Below are 17,700 nucleotides of genomic sequence, written 5' to 3'. Positions count from 1 at the left end.
CAGTCCCTGGCCGGCTCTCCTGCGTCCTCCTCTCAGCTTCCTGCCATGGCTTCTGGCACCCGGGCCGCGCGCATGCGCATTAGGGCGCGCGCGCGGTCACTGACCCTTTCTTAAAGGGCCAGTGTCCACTGACAGGAAATGAGGCACACAGGTACAGGGTTTATAGGGGGTTAATGTCCAAGGGAGCGGGGCCTGTTCTTCGTGTTTTCCCAAGCTAGGAGTCAGGTCTCCTTGTGTTCTGTGAGATACTTACCTCTCTGTCTTCTAGAGCCGATCCTGCATCGCCATCCGGTCCTGCTGTGTCTTGAACCCCGAACGCTGCCCATCTGCCATCCTGACAGTCCGCACCATCTCGGTTCCCTGCGGTGACCCGTCATCTTGCTCCAACGGTTCCGGACCCCGCCTGACATCATCTCGGCTTCCGAACCTGAGCTCCGTCACCCGGACCACCATCAGTAACCTCGTGGTCCCAGGGACATCTCCATGGTGTTCCAGTGCACGGACTGTCCTGCTACCTAAAGTGCTCCGGCTACCGAACTCCTTTCCCTCAATGGGGAGTTCGGCCCAGTGGATCCACCTCCCGGGTCTGCCCGTCCATCTGGCCCTAACAGTAAGAACAGGCCATGGATCCCGCTGCAGCACTAGCAGCCGTACAGGAGGAACTCCAACGCCAGCGTGAGACTCAGACCCGCATGTTGCAATTCATGTCTTCTGTGGACACCCGCCTGAACACGCTACAAGAGGCAGTTACGTCTTCAGCATCCCGGGCTTCCACTAGTCAATCCACGGCTCCAGCTCCCGTGGCGACATTTTCAGATACTTCCAGACTTCATTTGGCCTCACCACCCCGGTACGCCGGAGACCCCAAGACCTGCAGGGGGTTTATAAACCAATGCTCCCTCCATTTCACGCAGCTGCCACATTTGTTTGCCTCCGACCAAGCCAAGGTCGCCTTCATCATGTCTCACCTAGAGGGCGAGGCACTGGCGTGGATGAACCCCTTGTGGGAGAAGGAGGACCCTATGACCAAAAACCTCCAGGAGTTTCTGCAGGCCTTTCGCAGCACCTTTGACGAACCCGGACGCGCCTCCGCGTCTGCTTCATCTCTTCTCCGGTTACGTCAGGGACCTCTGACGGTGGGTCAATACGCCATCCGTTTCCGCACCTTGGCTTCAGAACTCGGGTGGAATAACGAGGCCCTAACCGCCGCCTTCTGGGAAGGTCTCTCAGGTCGGATCAAAGATGAGCTGGCTGGACGTGACGTACCGTCCACCCTGGACGCCCTGATTACCCTAGCGACTCGAGTGGACATACGCTTTCAGGAACGGTCCAAAGAGGTGTCCCGTGAGAGACGTCCGGTAAGACATTCCTCTCCTCCACAGAAGCCCGCCATACTCCAGTCAACGGCCTCTGGTGTCTCCGTCCATGAGCCTATGCAGATCGACCGTGTACGTCAGTCTGAACAACGTCGAGCAGAGCGGCTCGCCAAGGGTCTCTGCTTCTATTGCTGAGAGGGCACACACCTTCTACGCGCCTGCTCAGAGAGACCGGGAAACTCCAACGCCTAGGGTTGGTAGGAGAGGCCACCCTAGGTGCTGGGACTCTCTCAGACCCAGTTACATGGACTGTGCAAGTGACCACGGGAGAGACGCGGTTTACGGCTGAGGCGTACCTCGATTCTGGGGCAGCAGGCAATTTCATCCAGCAGGCCACTGTGGACAAGTACCAGGTGCCGGTTACTCCACTCGCCAAACCTCTGGTGATTGCCTCTGTGGATGGGAGACCCCTCTCTGACACCATCTCCTGGATCACCAAGCCGCTGGAACTGCGTATCGGCGCTCTGCACACCGAGACCATCGCTCTCTACGTTCTCCCACATATGTCACATCAAATCCTGCTGGGCCTTCCTTGGTTGCGGACACACGAGCCTTCCGTCAGCTGGGGCACTGGCGATATCACTCGATGGGGGTCTTCTTGCCATGAGACCTGTCTGAAGACCATACAACCTATCCGGCGACCTCCGGTTCCTGAGTCCCTACCGGGACTGCCCTCAGCCTATTGGTCCTTCGTGGACGTCTTTGATAAGAAGGAGTCCGAAGTACTTCCGCCACATCGTCCATACGATTGTGCCATTGACCTGCTCCCGGGTACTACACCACCTCGAGGACGGATATATCCACTGTCTCCAGCCGAAACAAGGGCCATGTCTACGTACATCACAGAGAGCCTGGCTAAGGGATTCATTCGGAGATCCTCCTCTCCTGCTGGAGCAGGCTTCTTCTTCGTAAAGAAGAAAGAGGGCGACCTACGCCCATGTATAGACTACCGGGGATTGAACCTAATCACCGTAAAAAACAAGTACCCCCTGCCGCTCATCCCCGAATTGTTTGATCGGCTCAGAGGAGCTCGTGTGTTCACCAAGTTGGATCTTCGAGGTGCCTACAACCTGGTCCGTATCCGCTCAGGGGATGAATGGAAGACCGCGTTCAACACGCGCGATGGACACTATGAATACTGCGTGATGCCCTTCGGCCTGTGTAACGCACCAGCAGTCTTCCAAGAATTAGTGAACGATGTGTTCCGGGACCTTCTCTACGTCTGTGTGGTGGTATATCTGGATGACATCCTTGTCTTCTCTCCGGACCTCCAGACCCATCGAGAGAACGTGCAACAGGTTCTACAAAGACTAAGAGAGAATCGTCTGTACGCCAAGTACGAGAAGTGCGTCTTCGAACAGTCTTCTCTCCCCTTCCTGGGTTACCTCATCACCGATACCGGACTGCAGATGGATCCAAAGAAGGTCTCTTCTGTTCTCAACTGGCCTCCTCCTTCTGGACTGAAGGCAATCCAACGCTTTCTGGGATTCGCCAACTATTACCGCCAGTTTATTCCTCACTTCTCGGCTCTGACTGCTCCTCTTTCCGCCCTGACCAAGAAGGGGGCTAATCCCAAGGACTGGTCACCTGCGGCCGACGCCGCGTTTGGCTCTCTAAAGCGAGCCTTTGCCTCCTCTCCTGTACTCCACCGTCCAGAGTTAAACCGCCAGTTCACCTTAGAGGTGGATGCCTCCTCCTCGGGAGCCGGAGCAGTGCTCATGCAGAAGTCCTCCTCCGGGAAGATGGTGACTTGCGGTTTCTTCTCCAAGAGTTTCTCTGCGCCTGAACGCAACTATACCATCGGTGACCGAGAGCTATTAGCAGTCAAACTGGCTCTGGAGGAATGGCGCTATCTTCTGGAAGGAGCAGTGTACCCCGTCATTATTTACACGGACCACAAAAACCTGGAATACCTGCGGACTGCTCAGCGACTGAACCCACGGCAAGCCAGGTGGTCCTTGTTCTTTGCCCGGTTCGACTTCCAGCTTCATTTCCGACCCGCGAACAAGAATGTACGCGCTGATGCCTTGTCTAGGTCTTTCATGCCCATGGAGCAGGAGGAGGAGACATCCCAACCCATCATCTGTCCTAGTAAGATCATTCCGGTGGCTCCTGTTACCCTGGCCCAGATACCGCCTGGGAAGACCTATGTCTCTGAGACCGACAGGAAAAAAGTGTTACACTGGGGCCATGCCTCGAAAACAGCCGGTCATGCAGGTCAGAAGAGGACATGGAGTGCCATTGTACGTCATTACTGGTGGCCATCCCTTCGCACGGACGTCGCTGCTTTTGTCTCTGCCTGCTCCTCCTGTGCCAGGAACAAGACTCCCAAACACCTGCCATATGGCCGTCTTTTGGCTCTGCCCATACCATCAGTTCCCTGGCAACACATAGCGATGGACTTTATTACAGACTTGCCATTATCCTCCGGACACACAGTCATATGGGTCGTGGTGGATCGGTTCTCTAAAATGGCCCATTTCGTTCCTATGGCTGGACTGCCCTCTGCCCAGGAACTCGCGGACGCCTATATACATCACATCTTCCGCTTGCATGGCTTTCCATCACACATAGTGTCCGACAGAGGAACTCAGTTCACCTCCCGCTTCTGGAGGGCTCTCTGTAAACATCTGGGAGTGACTCTGGACTTTTCTTCGGCCTATCATCCTCAGTCGAACGGCCAAGTGGAACGGGTCAATCAGATATTGACCTCTTTCTTACGACACTACGTCAACGCCCATCATGACGATTGGTCCACGCTTCTTCCTTGGGCGGAATTCTCCCATAATCACCACGTCAGTGAGTCCTCCTCCAGTTCTCCCTTCCATGTCGTCTACGGACTTCAGCCGTCTGTCCCATTGCCTGTATCCTCTTCCTCGGACATCCCTGCTGCTGATGCAGTACTCCGTGACTTTACATCCATTTGGGACTCAGTTAAGGCCTCCCTTGCACGTGCATCCCTGCGGATGAAGAGACACGCGGACAAGAGACGTCTGGATCCTCCGTGTTTCTCTCCGGGAGATCTCGTCTGGCTTGCTTCCAAATACATCCGATTGAAGATACCATCCTACAAGCTGGGACCTCGCTACATCGGACCGTTTAAAGTCCTCGGCAAGATCAATGAGGTCTCCTACAAACTACAGCTCCCGGCCACGATGAGGATACCCAACTCCTTCCACGTGTCTCTGCTCAAGCCGGTTGTCCTTGGTCCCTTCTCCGCTGCCGCCAGTCCGGCCCCTCCTCCTATTGCTGAGGACGACATCTATGCGGTAAGGGATATCGTGGCCATGAAGACCGTACGAGGTCGACAGTTCTTCCTGGTAGACTGGGAGGGGTATGGTCCTGAGGATAGGTCCTGGGAGCCCAGGGAGAACGTGGGCACTCCTCTGATCCGTGCCTTCCTGTCCCGGTTGCGGGGAGGGGGGCGTGGGGGGGGGGGGGTACTGTCACGCTCCCCGGGTCCTCTGCTCCCCTCCCCGGGTCCTCTGCTCCGCTCCCCGGGTCCTCTGCTCCGCTCCCCGGCTCACCTGCCACGCTTCCCGCTCTCCAGCCTCCGGTGTCCGCGCTCCCCAGGCCCCCTGGTCCCCGCTCCCGGCGCCCGTCGGCTTCCCAGTCCCTGGCCGGCTCTCCTGCGTCCTTCTCTCAGCTTCCTGCCATGGCTTCTGGCACCCGGGCCGCGCGCATGCGCATTAGGGCGCGCGCGCGGTCACTGACCCTTTCTTAAAGGGCCAGTGTCCACTGACAGGAAATGAGGCACACAGGTACAGGGTATATAGGGGGTTAATGTCCAAGGGAGCGGGGCCTGTTCTTCGTGTTTTCCCAAGCTAGGAGTCAGGTCTCCTTGTGTTCTGTGAGATACTTACCTCTCTGTCTTCTAGAGCCGATCCTGCATCGCCATCCGGTCCTGCTGTGTCTCGAACCCCGAACGCTGCCCATCTGCCATCCTGACAGTCCGCACCATCTCGGTTCCCTGCGGTGACCCGTCATCTTGCTCCAACGGTTCCGGACCCCGCCTGACATCATCTCGGTTTCCGAACCTGAGCTCCGTCACCCGGACCACCATCAGTAACCTCGTGGTCCCAGGGACTTCTCCATTGTGTTCCAGTGCACGGACTGTCCTGCTACCTAAAGTGCTCCGGCTACCGAACTCCTTTCCCTCAACGGGGAGTTCGGCCCAGTGGATCCACCTCCCGGGTCTGCCCGTCCATCTGGCCCTAACACCAGCCAAGGTAAAGCAGACAGCTGCAGGCTGGAATTATAAGGGTGGGAAGGTCCATGATTATTTGGCCCTTCCCAGCCTAAAAATAGCAGCCCACAGCCACCCAGAATTGGCACATCCATTAGATGCACTAATTCTGTCTCTTTGCCTGGCTTTTCCCAATTGCCCTGGTGCACTAGCAATTGGGGTAATATTTTGGGGGGTTGATAGCATCTGTGTAATGTCAGCTGGTATCAAGCCCAGGGGTTAGTAATGGAGGGGCATCTATCAGACACCCCCATGGCTAGCCCATTAAGTGTAAACTGAAAAAAAATACACACAGGAAAAGTTTATTTGACTAAAGATTCCCCCACACTATCCATTGTTCACCAATTTATTATTATTTAAAAAAAAACCCACAAAGTTCTATGATGCATTGGTCCCATGACGTCCCTTGAGACGGTACTGCGACTTATGGAGCATTGTTCAGAGAATGAGGCTCCACAGGTCACTCCTAGTCAGCACCAGCCCGTAATTTCTCATGCATCAGTAACTCAGAAATTCTGGGTCTGGCACTAACCAGCAGTGACCTATGGAGCCTCGTTCTCTCATTAAAGCTCAATAGGTGAGAGTACTGATTCGGGGAACGTTGTAGGATTGGTACACCATGGATTACATCAGCGCTTTGTGTATTTTTTCAAATAATAAATTGGTAAACAAGGAATAGTGTTGGGGAGTCTTTATTCAAATAAACTATATTTTCCTGTGTATGTGTGTTTTTTCCCCTTTACACTTACTAAGTTAGTAATAGGGGTGTCTGATAGACACCTCTCCATTACTAACCCCAGGGCTTGATGCCAGATGATATTACACAGCTGACATCAACCCCAAAAGATATTAGTAGTAGTAAACAAAAGAATAAATACTTAACAGCCACACCGCAACCGACTGCAGATCCTGGTATAGGAGAGGGAATGCACGGAATGAAGTCCAGCTGGTTACCGAGATCCCAAAATGTCCAAGAAAAATTCAGCAATCCCAAATGATAAAAGATTTCGAAACATTATTTCACAGATTCAAATTCCATGGTTCAAACTCCATTAAAAAGGAAAGATGAGCGTTTTGGATCAGTCGGATCCTTACTCATTACCCCGATTGCCACTGCGTCAGTTGCAACCAGGCTTGCTCATCACTACTAAACACCTCAATGGCATAAAAAAACCTACAAAGTACTTTTGTTTAGCATAAACCACAGTGTAGAAAATAGAAAACACCTAAACAACCATAGACCTGGAGGATACCCATCAGATTTTATATATATATATATATATATATATATATATACATACATACTGTATATGGTTTCTGGTCTCCAGAGTGAAATGAAATAGTGTCTTATGACAGAGTATGCTCTGGGCCACCTGAGGACCTATTGCCCGTATGGATGACTGCTACTTCTATATTCCCTGAAAAATATAAAATCTGACAATTTGAGAAGGGTTCACAACTGAAGTATAGGCTCAGAAATTCCAAGCCAGACAAAAAAAAATGCACACCACCTATTTCTCCAGATGAATATACTCCATACAAGGTGAAAACACTTATTAGTAGAGTAAATTATATTATATGAAGGGTTAGAGGTTATATACAGAGAGAGAGGTTATATATTATCTTAAGTGGTCCCAACACCCAGATTCATAAGGTCTCCTGACCTCATCTTCAGAGCCTCATTGTTAATTAAAAGGATAAACATATAGTTCCTGCTCCCCCATCACAACTGATTGGCTGATTGGCTTTCATTACAGAAGCTTTTAGCGGAAGCTTCTTGAGTCAAAACCTTTCAGGTATGAACGGTGTCTGGACTATGACAGCGCGAGGCTTATCAGGTTGATGTTACATTTTGGGATCACAACTATACAACCAACGCCTCTCCAGATTTTCGCGGATAACATGTTCCAGATGTCGGCAGTGGAAAAAGTAGGCTAGGTCTGTCTAGAGATATTCATGCTATGTATTAGATGTAGTGTTATGTAGCATTGGGGTTGGGCTTGTTTTTGTTTTATAATTTCTATTTATTTTATTGCAGTTTAAATTAATGACAAAATTCTCAAGCTTCTCAAGATCCAAGCTTAAATAGTTCCCAATATAATTTTTCTTAGTTGATTAAGTACCGTAGTAAGATGTATGTGAAATATTTTTTTTATATATATATATATATATATATATATATATATATATAAAAAAAAAAATATATATATATATATATATATATATATATATATGTATATATATATATACACAAGTGGAGGGAGAAAACAGAGAGAACCTCACTGACCATAAGAGCTTACACTCTACAGAAGATGAAAAGAGGACCCTGCTGACCATAAGAGCTTTCACTCTACAGGAGAGACAGAGAGGACCCCACTGATCATAAGAACGTACACTCTGCAGGAGAGAAAGGACCCTATTGACTATAAGAGCTTACACTCTACAAGAGAAAGAGATTACCTCACTGACTATAAGAGCTTACACTCTAAAGGAGAGAGAGATGACCCCACTGACCAGAAGAGCTTACACTCTACAGAAGAGAGACAAGACCCCACTGACCATAAGAGCTTACACTCTACAGGAGAGAGAGAGAGAGGACCCCGCTGACTATAAGAGCTTTTACACTGCAGAAGAGAGACAGGACCCAGATGACTATAAGAGCTTAAACTCTATAGGAGAGAGAGAGAGGACCTGGCTGTTCAAAAGAGTCTACACTCTACAGGAGAGAGAGAGAGATGACCCTGCTGACCATAAGAGCTTACACACTGCAGGAGACAGAGAGGATCCCACTGGCCATACGTGCTTACACTCTACATGCAAAAGAGAGAGAGGACCATGCTGACCATAAGAGATTAGACTTTACAGGAGAGAGAGAGGACCCCATTGACCATAAGCGCTTACACTCTACAGGAGAGAGAGAGAAAGGACCCCACTGACTATAAGAGCTTAAAGTCTACAGGAGAGGAAGAGGACCCTGCTGACTATAACAACTTACACTCTATAGGAGAGAGAGAGAGGATCCCAATGACCATAAGAACTTACACTCTACAGGAGATAGAGGACCCAACTGATGATGCTTGCTTACCCTCTGTAGGAGAGAGAGAAAGTACTGCTGACCATAAAAGCCCACACTCTACAGGAGAGAGGACCCCACTGACCATAAGAGCTCCACTCTACAGAAGAGAGAGATTTACCATGTGACTGTGGCGATGGCAAGTGATTCTGAAGTACAAACTGTGCTACACTGGGAACCGCTGATCTGTGATATCCCAGGAACCGACCACCTCTGTACCAGTTGTGATAATCCGCTAGACGTCATATATTATGGCGAGGCCATGCGGCAAAACAAAATGGCATTATCCCACTCTCTGAAGCTTCATCAGTTTGTAATATTTAGTGCTGAAGAAGTTTTTTCTTTTTTGCAAACTGCAATTTAAAATGTTCAAGTTTGCACAAAACCACAAATTTCAGTAAATTCAATGTAAACTCAATCCTCTGCACTTGATCCGCACATCCTTGATCCGCTCATCCTTATTTAAAGGGTAATGTGTAATTGGACAGACCTTACTACAAACAATCTGGGGTTGCTGATTTGAGGGACATTGAGTATGAAAATAAAGCTGACTCTTGGGATTGATTGTAGGGAGTAACCACATTGTTGTAAAGCAAAGTAACAACCCCATGGTAACCAATGCACAATTAGGCTAAAAAGCACCTTCATTAACATGCAATACAGACTTTAGAACAGCAGAAGGGATGTTGGTGCATTGTCTGTTGGGTGCACTTGCTAATGAGATGAAGCCCCCCACACATATTAGATGTCTGTTGGTCAAAAGATGCTTTGGTCAATCATTTGGCCAATGGCAATCATTGCCATCTCACCCATACATAGCAGGGCTCGTATGGCCAAGGACTCTTACTGTATGTTCTCTATGAGTAACCCACCGACAGACATCTTTGGTGTTACCTTAACTCCAGGTGGACAATACGGTCAGCAGTCCTAACATTAGATATGCCCAATCTACATCTTCCCCATCAATCAACTGCCCATTGCCCCCATAGACAAAGAGTATCGTCCAAACTTGCCGATATCAACGAGTTTGGCCAATATTAGTTTAATGTGTATTGGGTTCTTTACAAAAGGGGTTCTGCCTAATGATACAGTCACTCGAAAGAAAATACAGAACAATGCCATGTTAAGAACATTATGTTTTTTGTAGGATATATCATTGGTGACCTCTCATAAGGATACGTCATCAGTTTCCGATTAGTATGGTACTATCATAGGACTTTATCTGGTAAAAGTATAATAAAAAAGTAAAATGCTGATAAAACACAAAGATAAATCCTAAATATTTAGAAACCAATGGCTATAAAAATGACCACCAGCAAAATACCAATATCTAATACAATAGAAACATAATTAACAACATTAAACTGTAGCTCCAACTTCTCATCTACCAGTATAAGACAAAGCACAAAAATCCCCTTAAAATTAACAAGACCCTTCATTAACACAACTAAAAAATCCTATTAGAATCCAACCGAAGTTTACATTAACCATGTAATAAAAGTCATAATTAATAATACCTTTAGAAAAAGTTAATCCAATGTATAAATAATATAAAATAAGAGTATAACAGAATACAAAACCAATATAGTAAAATAAAAGCATTCTGCTTTAATTTCAGCTCCAATTTCATCATAGACATAAGCCATTCACACTAAAATCCCACCAGAACCTTTAAAACTTATAAAATAAAATAAAGAAGTAAAAAAAAATGTAAAATAGTACATGTTTCCGTTTTACGGGAATCTGTTCGTATAACTATTTTAATGGCTAGTGCAATACTGTATATTACCTGAAATAATCCATTTTACAAAATATCTCCTTGTTTTTGATATAGCAGCTGTTGTGTTGTCTCAGAGACGTCCGGCACACTGAACACTCGAGGCATCTGACGTGCCATATTAAGTTATTCACCTGGAAGGAAAAGGAATAATAATCAGATTCGAAGATTGAAAATCAATGTTTTGAAAAGAATCTGTCAGCAGATTGTTAGTATGTAATCTAAGAAAAGCATGATGATCCTGATTCCAGTGATGTATCACTTGCAATATAATCAGTGTTTTATCATCTGGAGATTATCACTGCAGGACTAGGTGTTCTGGGTCAGACAGTCCAGTTCTCTGTATAACCCCCCATCCCTGATTGGCTAGTTAAAATATACAGTATACATAGGAATCTACTAATCAGTGGTGTGGGCGGGGTTATACACAGCTCAGCATTCTGACCACTTCTACATTTACAGGGTTTTTATCAAAACTGCACCAAACAGCCCAGTAAGTGACACATCGCTGGAATCAGGGTCTCTGCCCCTACTTCATGCTGCTATGAGATTACATAGCAAAAACCTGCTCACAAATTTAATTGAAAAATTAAGTTTTGGATCTCCATATTCAATATAATGCTGTAAAACACAAGAAAATACTGTATATGTTATGTTTTATATGTAAGACCTGGAGTCTTGAACATTTGACCAGTTTCTGAGGAGCATAATGTATAATTTTCTCAATGGTCACTATAGTAATCTCATTTGATAAAGTGATAAATGAGCTGCAAAAAATGATGTTATTTTACTCAAAAGTGCCGGCTGCTAGGTGACTCGGAGTCCTCTGCCACTTCTCAAGGGTAATCCATCACCGCAGAGATGGTTACAGTAGGTAGGGATATGTCTCAGCCTCTGTGCGTCTTGTGTTATATCTGTCAAACTAGATAGGGGCATAACACAGAGGCTTCTTTTCAGTTCAAGATAGGCAAACTATTGGATAATGGCAGGAATAGTGCATGCTTAGAAGTATGGGCGTGGGGAGGATGTTCCAGGCTCTATAGTGCTGGCAGAATGCTGATGGAAAGGAATCAACTACTCAAATATGTGGATATCTAGTTATAGAGCATAAGAATCTGGAGACTTTCTGCAGATCTTAAACTGGTATGGCAAAGGAGTTTACCGCAACACTCCCCGTGCCTCTACGGCGGCCATTATGAACCTGATGAGACGGGGAACCGATCACAGATAAGGAAGGAATGGCGGCATAGTGGAGGCCGACAGTTATAGTGACTATCCATTAGAAATGTATAATGATATGTCCTATGGGGCTACATTAACACATCCGTGTGACACCAACGTGTGCTGCCCGATTATCAAGCAGGTACACAGGATAGGTGGTGGCTGTTTTTTACAGCCGGTATCTGCCTCTCACAGCAGCAACCGGTCCGAGCTCCAAATGCTTTTAACTTCTTAAATGCCACTTCAAATCACTGATAGCAGCATTTAAGTCGCATCAGCCTAGTGGCGCGAACATTTTGGTGCCCATCAAGCTCCACATGATCATGCCTCAATGGGTTGCCCGTTGACAGCCTCCATTGATATAATATTGATACTCCTGTTATCCTCCGATGCAGGCTAGGCCTCATAGGAGACCAAGATTGGTACTATATATTTCAATACTGTAGTACTACAGTATATAAAAGAAAAGTTCCTTATGGGGGAGCTGTGAAATAGATTGAGAAAGGGGAAAAAAATGTTTTTAATTCTAAAAAAATAATAAAAAAAGCATAAAAAGCTAATTACAGTCACTTTATTTTCCACATTTAAAAATAAAGAGTTAAACAATGAATAAATGCAAATAAATGAATATTTTTGATATTGCCAAATCCATACAAGCCCAACTAATCGAAATATAAAATTTAAGATAAATATCCTAAAGCAAAATATAACCGAAATGCCATAATTGCCAATTTTCTCACCAGACTTTTAAATGTCTAAAAAAGCATGAAAGTTAATTTCACTCACTTTTTTCCATTTAAAAATAGAGAATTAAAAAATAAATATATAAAATGTTTTTTAATATTTCCAAGTCCTTAAAAATCCAACGGAAAGAAATATAAAATTTAAGATAAATATAAAGTAAAATATAATTGAACACTTTAATTGCTAGTTTTTGCCCACCACGCTCTCAAAAAGCTAAAAAATAATAAAAAAGCATAAATATTAATTTCACTCACTTTGTTTTCCCATTTAAAAATAAAGAATTAAAAAATAAATGTATAAAATGTTTTTTAATATTTCCAAGTCCATAAAATTCCAACAAATCAAAATATAAAATTTAAGATAAATATCATAAAGTAAAATGTAATTGAAACACTTTAATTGCTATTTTTTGCCCACCATGCACTGAAAAGTTTAAAAAAAATTAAAAAGCATAAAAGTTAATTTTACTCACTTTTTTCCATTTAAAAAATAAAGAATTAAAAAATAAATGTATAAAATGTTTTTGATTTTTCCAAGTCCATAAAAATCCAACTAATCAAAATATAAAATTTAAGATAAATATCATAAAGCAAAATATAACTGTTTTGTTTTAATGTTTTGTTTATTGAAGCCAAAGAAAAATAACAATACACAAACAATAGAAGTCACAGATTTGACTAATACACTCACATTTGCATCAGACGCTTTCCATTTCAGTTTCATGGCTCGGTTTACGTATGTGCTGTCCGAGCCATCAAAATAATAAACTTAACTATCTAGTAATGGGAAAGCCCAATTAACCTAATATTCTGGTTTTTGTTTTAATATACAACAATTTTTAACAACAAGTATCCTAGATACTAGAGGCAGGGGGGGGGGATCTAGAATCTAGGAGAGCGAACTTCGTCGCATGAAATTCAGTTACAGGATTAGAGTTAGAGGGATCAAGAGACGAAAGGGAAGGGGAAAAGAAATAGAAAGAAGAGAAGTAAGGAGCAGATTTTGGTCTTGGGTCCATTCAGTTCGTGGTAAGGATATTTAGAGAGCTGCCATTCATCACATTGGTGAGGGGAAGGGTAACTTACAGTCCCCTATGCTACCGCCTGCGAAGTTACTATTGAAAATTGCGGTTTAGACTTATAGGCCTGCCAAGCCTCCCAGACCTGAAGGAAAGAGAGCATATTTTGACGCGAAAGGGCTGAGAGTTCTTCAACGTGGTACAATTGATCAATCTTCAGCAGGAGCTGCGTGAGAGTAGGAATTTTCGATGTGCGCCACAATTGGGCTATGAGAAGTTTACACGCTGAGCCTACAAATGACGCCAATTTTGAAGTAGCTTTGTCTTTAGGCCACATTGGGAAGTTCAGAAGCATTTGTCCAGGTTCCAGAACCCCCTGTTTGCCTGTGAGTTCATATATTAACTTTGATGCCATCCGCCAGAAGGTCTGGACTATCGGACAAGGCCACCAAACGTGTAAATATGTTCCCTTGTCTCTCTCGCATCGCCAACATTGATCTGAGTTGGAAGAGCTCCATGTACTAGACGAAGTAGGGACAATGTACCATCTCGCAATCACTTTAAATGAGTTCTCTTGAACTCTCACACAACACAACGGGCCATGTGAGGCATTATAAATCTGGCTCGTTTGTAAATCAGTAAAAATAGTATTCAGATCCCTTTCCCATCTTAGTATATATGCTCTCTTCACCACAGGATTTTTTGCAAGCAGGGTTCGGTACAGGTTAGAAAGAATTTTCCTGGGAGTCCGGGTTTGCATGCAAAACGATTCGAAGGTAGTTAAAGGTCTGTCAAGCTGAGTGTGGGGTAGTAGTGGATGAATCACATAATTTAACTTTGTATGATGAAGAAATGTGAGCTTCGAGAGATCTGGATTCATACCCATCTCCTGAACAGAAATCAAAGAGCCGTCCACCAAGAGATCAGCTATCGGAACATTCACATTGGTCAGAAATGTGGATTTCGTGGACGCGGCTTGGTTTACATCAGCATCTAATATGTCGGAAACTTGGGTTAAAGGAGAGAGGGGCGGGGCCAGTATCTCTCTGTTTTCCTTCCATTTGTGCAATAGAATTCTCGTAGGCTCATTTGTGACGGACCTTTTATCCCTCTGGTTAGCAGGGGAAAGTAGCATGGCTCGTAGAGGAGTAGGGGCTAGGTATTCTTCTATGGGTATCCACAATTTAGTTGGTGGGCGTCTGATCCAGTCTACCGTTCTAGACAGGACGGCGGCTTGGTAATATACCGATATGTTGGGAAGCCCCATGCCCCCCCTGTCCCTTGGGAGGTTCAATGTTTGAAAGTTGATTCTCGGTTTATGTTTGTCCCAGACGTAGTTGGAGATTAAAGAGTTACATTGAGAGAGAAAAGCTGCGGGGATTGGAATGGGTAGCATTTGAAAAAGGTAAATAAACTTTGGAAGTATAATGCTTTTAATTATATTTTTCCGACCCATCCACGAAAGGAAGGTAGCCTTCCACGAGGCTATTTGTGTGGTAAGTTTAGGAAGAAGGAGCTTGTAATTGAGATCAAATAGGGACTTGAAGGTTTTCCCTATCTTAATGCCTAAGTATGTTATATGACTATTTGGCCACCGAAAAGGGAACGCATTTTGGAGAGATTTAGTGACTTTGCTGGCTACATTAATGCTTAATGCTTCTGATTTGGATAGGTTTATTTTGAAGTTGGACCATCGGCCATATTCCTCTAATAATTTCATAAAGGCAGGGAAACCCCTCTCCGGCTTGGACATTACCACCAACAAGTCATCGGCAAAGGCGGCGGACTTGTGGTGAACTCCCTGCAGCTTAAACCCCTCCATGTCCCGATCCTGTTGAATGGAGGTTAGCAATGGCTCCATGACCAAAACAAAGAGTGGGGGGGATAAGGGGCATCCCTGTCTTGTGCCATTTTTAATGTCAAAAGGGTTGGTAAGAGTATTGTTTATTTTAATCCTGGCTGTGGGGGCTGTGTACTTCTGTAGGATTGCGTGTGTGGTATCCGGCGGAAAGTGGAAGGCCTCCAGCGTCTCCCGCAAGAAGGTCCAGTCCACTCTATCAAATGCCTTCTCGGCGTCCGTCCCCAGCAGGACTAGAGGCAGCTTATGTGTCCTGGCGAATTGCATTAGGTTTATTACTCTTAGCGCGTTATCCTTCCCCTCTCTACCCCTGACAAACCCTGATTGTTCTGGGGAGATGAGATCTGGAAGGATATCTGCCACTCGAATGGCAATTAAACTAGCATATATCTTTAGGTCTACATTCAAGAGTGAAATGGGCCTGTAGTTTCCACAACACTCTGGATCTTTTCCGTCTTTGTGTATTAACGATATATGTGCCTCTAGTGCTTGCTTGGGTATTGGGTCGCCATGTAGAAGAGCGTTGCATGAAGCTAATAGATGATCCCCCAAAATATCAAAGAATTTCTTATAATATATAATGGGGAGGCCATCTGGACCTGGAGCCTTCCCCACGGGGCTCCTGGACAGGATGGACTGAACCTCAGCCCGGGAGAACGGTTTTTCTAAGGACGCCTGCTGTGGTTTAGAAAGTTTCGGGAGATTAAGCAAAATATAACTGAAACGACATAATTGCCATTTTTTGCCCACCACATTTAATTAAAAAATGCCCTAAAAAGCAATAAAAACATCATATATACCCCACAATGGTATCAATAAAAAAAAACAAGAAACAAGCCAACAGCATCAATTGAAATTGAAAAAGTTTTAAAAAAAGGCAACAAAAATAATTTTATTTATTTATTTTTACAAATTTTTGATATTTTTTTTTTCTCCAATCAAATAAGAAAAAAAATACAGGTATTGATCTGGAGAATTATTTATCATGTAAAAACCCCAACTAGTAAATGGACTATTTTGTATTTTTAATGTAAGCCTAGAACTAACAGGCAGGTAGTCACTACCTGCCTGTTCTACTCAGCGCCGTCTCACAGTGGTCATGGACCCTTCCTGCTGGTAATTGTGCTGCTCCATGTCAATGGAAGAGTTTTTCTTTTCCATGCTGATATGTCAACAGGGCATGCATGATTGCATACCGGTGTCATACTGATTGACAGCTGGCTCCCCGCAGTTAGGCAGCAGGGAGTCGGCTGTCAATCAGCATAACATCGGCAGTAATGCCCATCAACAGAGTAGAGCGGAAGAAAACCAGCTGCTCTGCCAACTGTCAGTGGAAGCCACAGAATCGCTGGCTAGATTGGTCTGTTACCGCCAGAGATCTGTGCCGGACAGAACAGGCAGATAGTTAGCAAATACTTTCCTTTCTTTTTAGACCCATAGTAAAAAAAAACATAAAATAGTCCCAGACACTCCATTTGGCCTCATTCACATATCCGTGTCTCTGGTACACGTAGTGTCCATTTTTACATATACTGGAGACACGTTCTCAAACATGCTAGAACAAGCACTGCCGGATCTCATGCTATGTTCCGTGAAAACAGCAGGTGACAGTGACGAGTGGTGACATCGTTAGGTTACTGCATTTCACTGCCACCAGCTCTGGCGCTACTTTCTGTGTGACCCGGCCGCTGTGAACTGCAGTGACTTCATGACGTCACCACTCACCAACGCCACTTGTGGTTCTCACAGAGCACAGCATGAGACCCAGGAGTGGTTCCTTTAACACCTATGGGGCTCATTTCTCTATGTTCTCCATAGGCTGGGCCACTGAGTCAGGGAACATCCTGGGACCTCCATGTGGATTTTGTCAGAGGTGCTTGGGGTTCTTTTGGGAATAAATTGTCTTTCAAGGTCGATTTTTATGGACTACTTCGGATTCGATGGATTACGTCGGAACTTCATAGCATTTTTTTTAATAAATTGGTAAATGGGGGCTATATTTTGTGTGGTTTTTTTCACTTTACATCTACTGAGTTAGTAATGGGGTGTCTGAAAAATGCTTCTCCATTACTAACACCAGGGCTTGATGCTAGCTGACATTGCATAGCTTGCATCAACCCCACAAGTATTACCCCAATTACCAGCACACCAGGGCAATCAGGAAGAGCCTGGTTCAGCTCCAGAATTGGTGTATCTAATGGATGCAGCACTTTTGGATGGCTGTGAGCTGCTATATTTAGACTGGGAAGGGCCATATTACCATGAGCTTTCCCAGCCTGATAATAGCAGCCCCCAACTGTCTGCTTTACCACCATGCTTGTTATGCAAATAGGAGGAAAACCCACACCGTTTTTTTTAATTATTTATGTAAATAATTAAAAAAAAAA

At 45.2% G+C, this 17,700-nt stretch overlaps 1 protein-coding gene across 1 annotated transcript in view; it reads right to left on the bottom strand.

Moving 5' to 3' along the window:
* The window catches only part of LHX6 (LIM homeobox 6), a 209,697-nt gene that overhangs the window by 108,087 nt on the left and 83,910 nt on the right, over positions 1-17,700 (bottom strand). The window contains exon 3 of the mRNA XM_075324911.1: positions 10,485-10,606. Within this exon, the coding sequence (XP_075181026.1) occupies positions 10,485-10,606 (122 nt within the window). The remainder of the gene's footprint in view (positions 1-10,484; positions 10,607-17,700) is intronic.

The sequence above is a fragment of the Anomaloglossus baeobatrachus genome, chromosome 9 (assembly GCF_048569485.1).
Source record: "Anomaloglossus baeobatrachus isolate aAnoBae1 chromosome 9, aAnoBae1.hap1, whole genome shotgun sequence".
Classification (NCBI taxonomy): Eukaryota; Metazoa; Chordata; class Amphibia; order Anura; family Aromobatidae; genus Anomaloglossus; species Anomaloglossus baeobatrachus.
The sequence above is the reverse complement of the archived record's forward strand: the minus strand, read 5'-3'. Positions and strand labels throughout refer to the sequence as shown.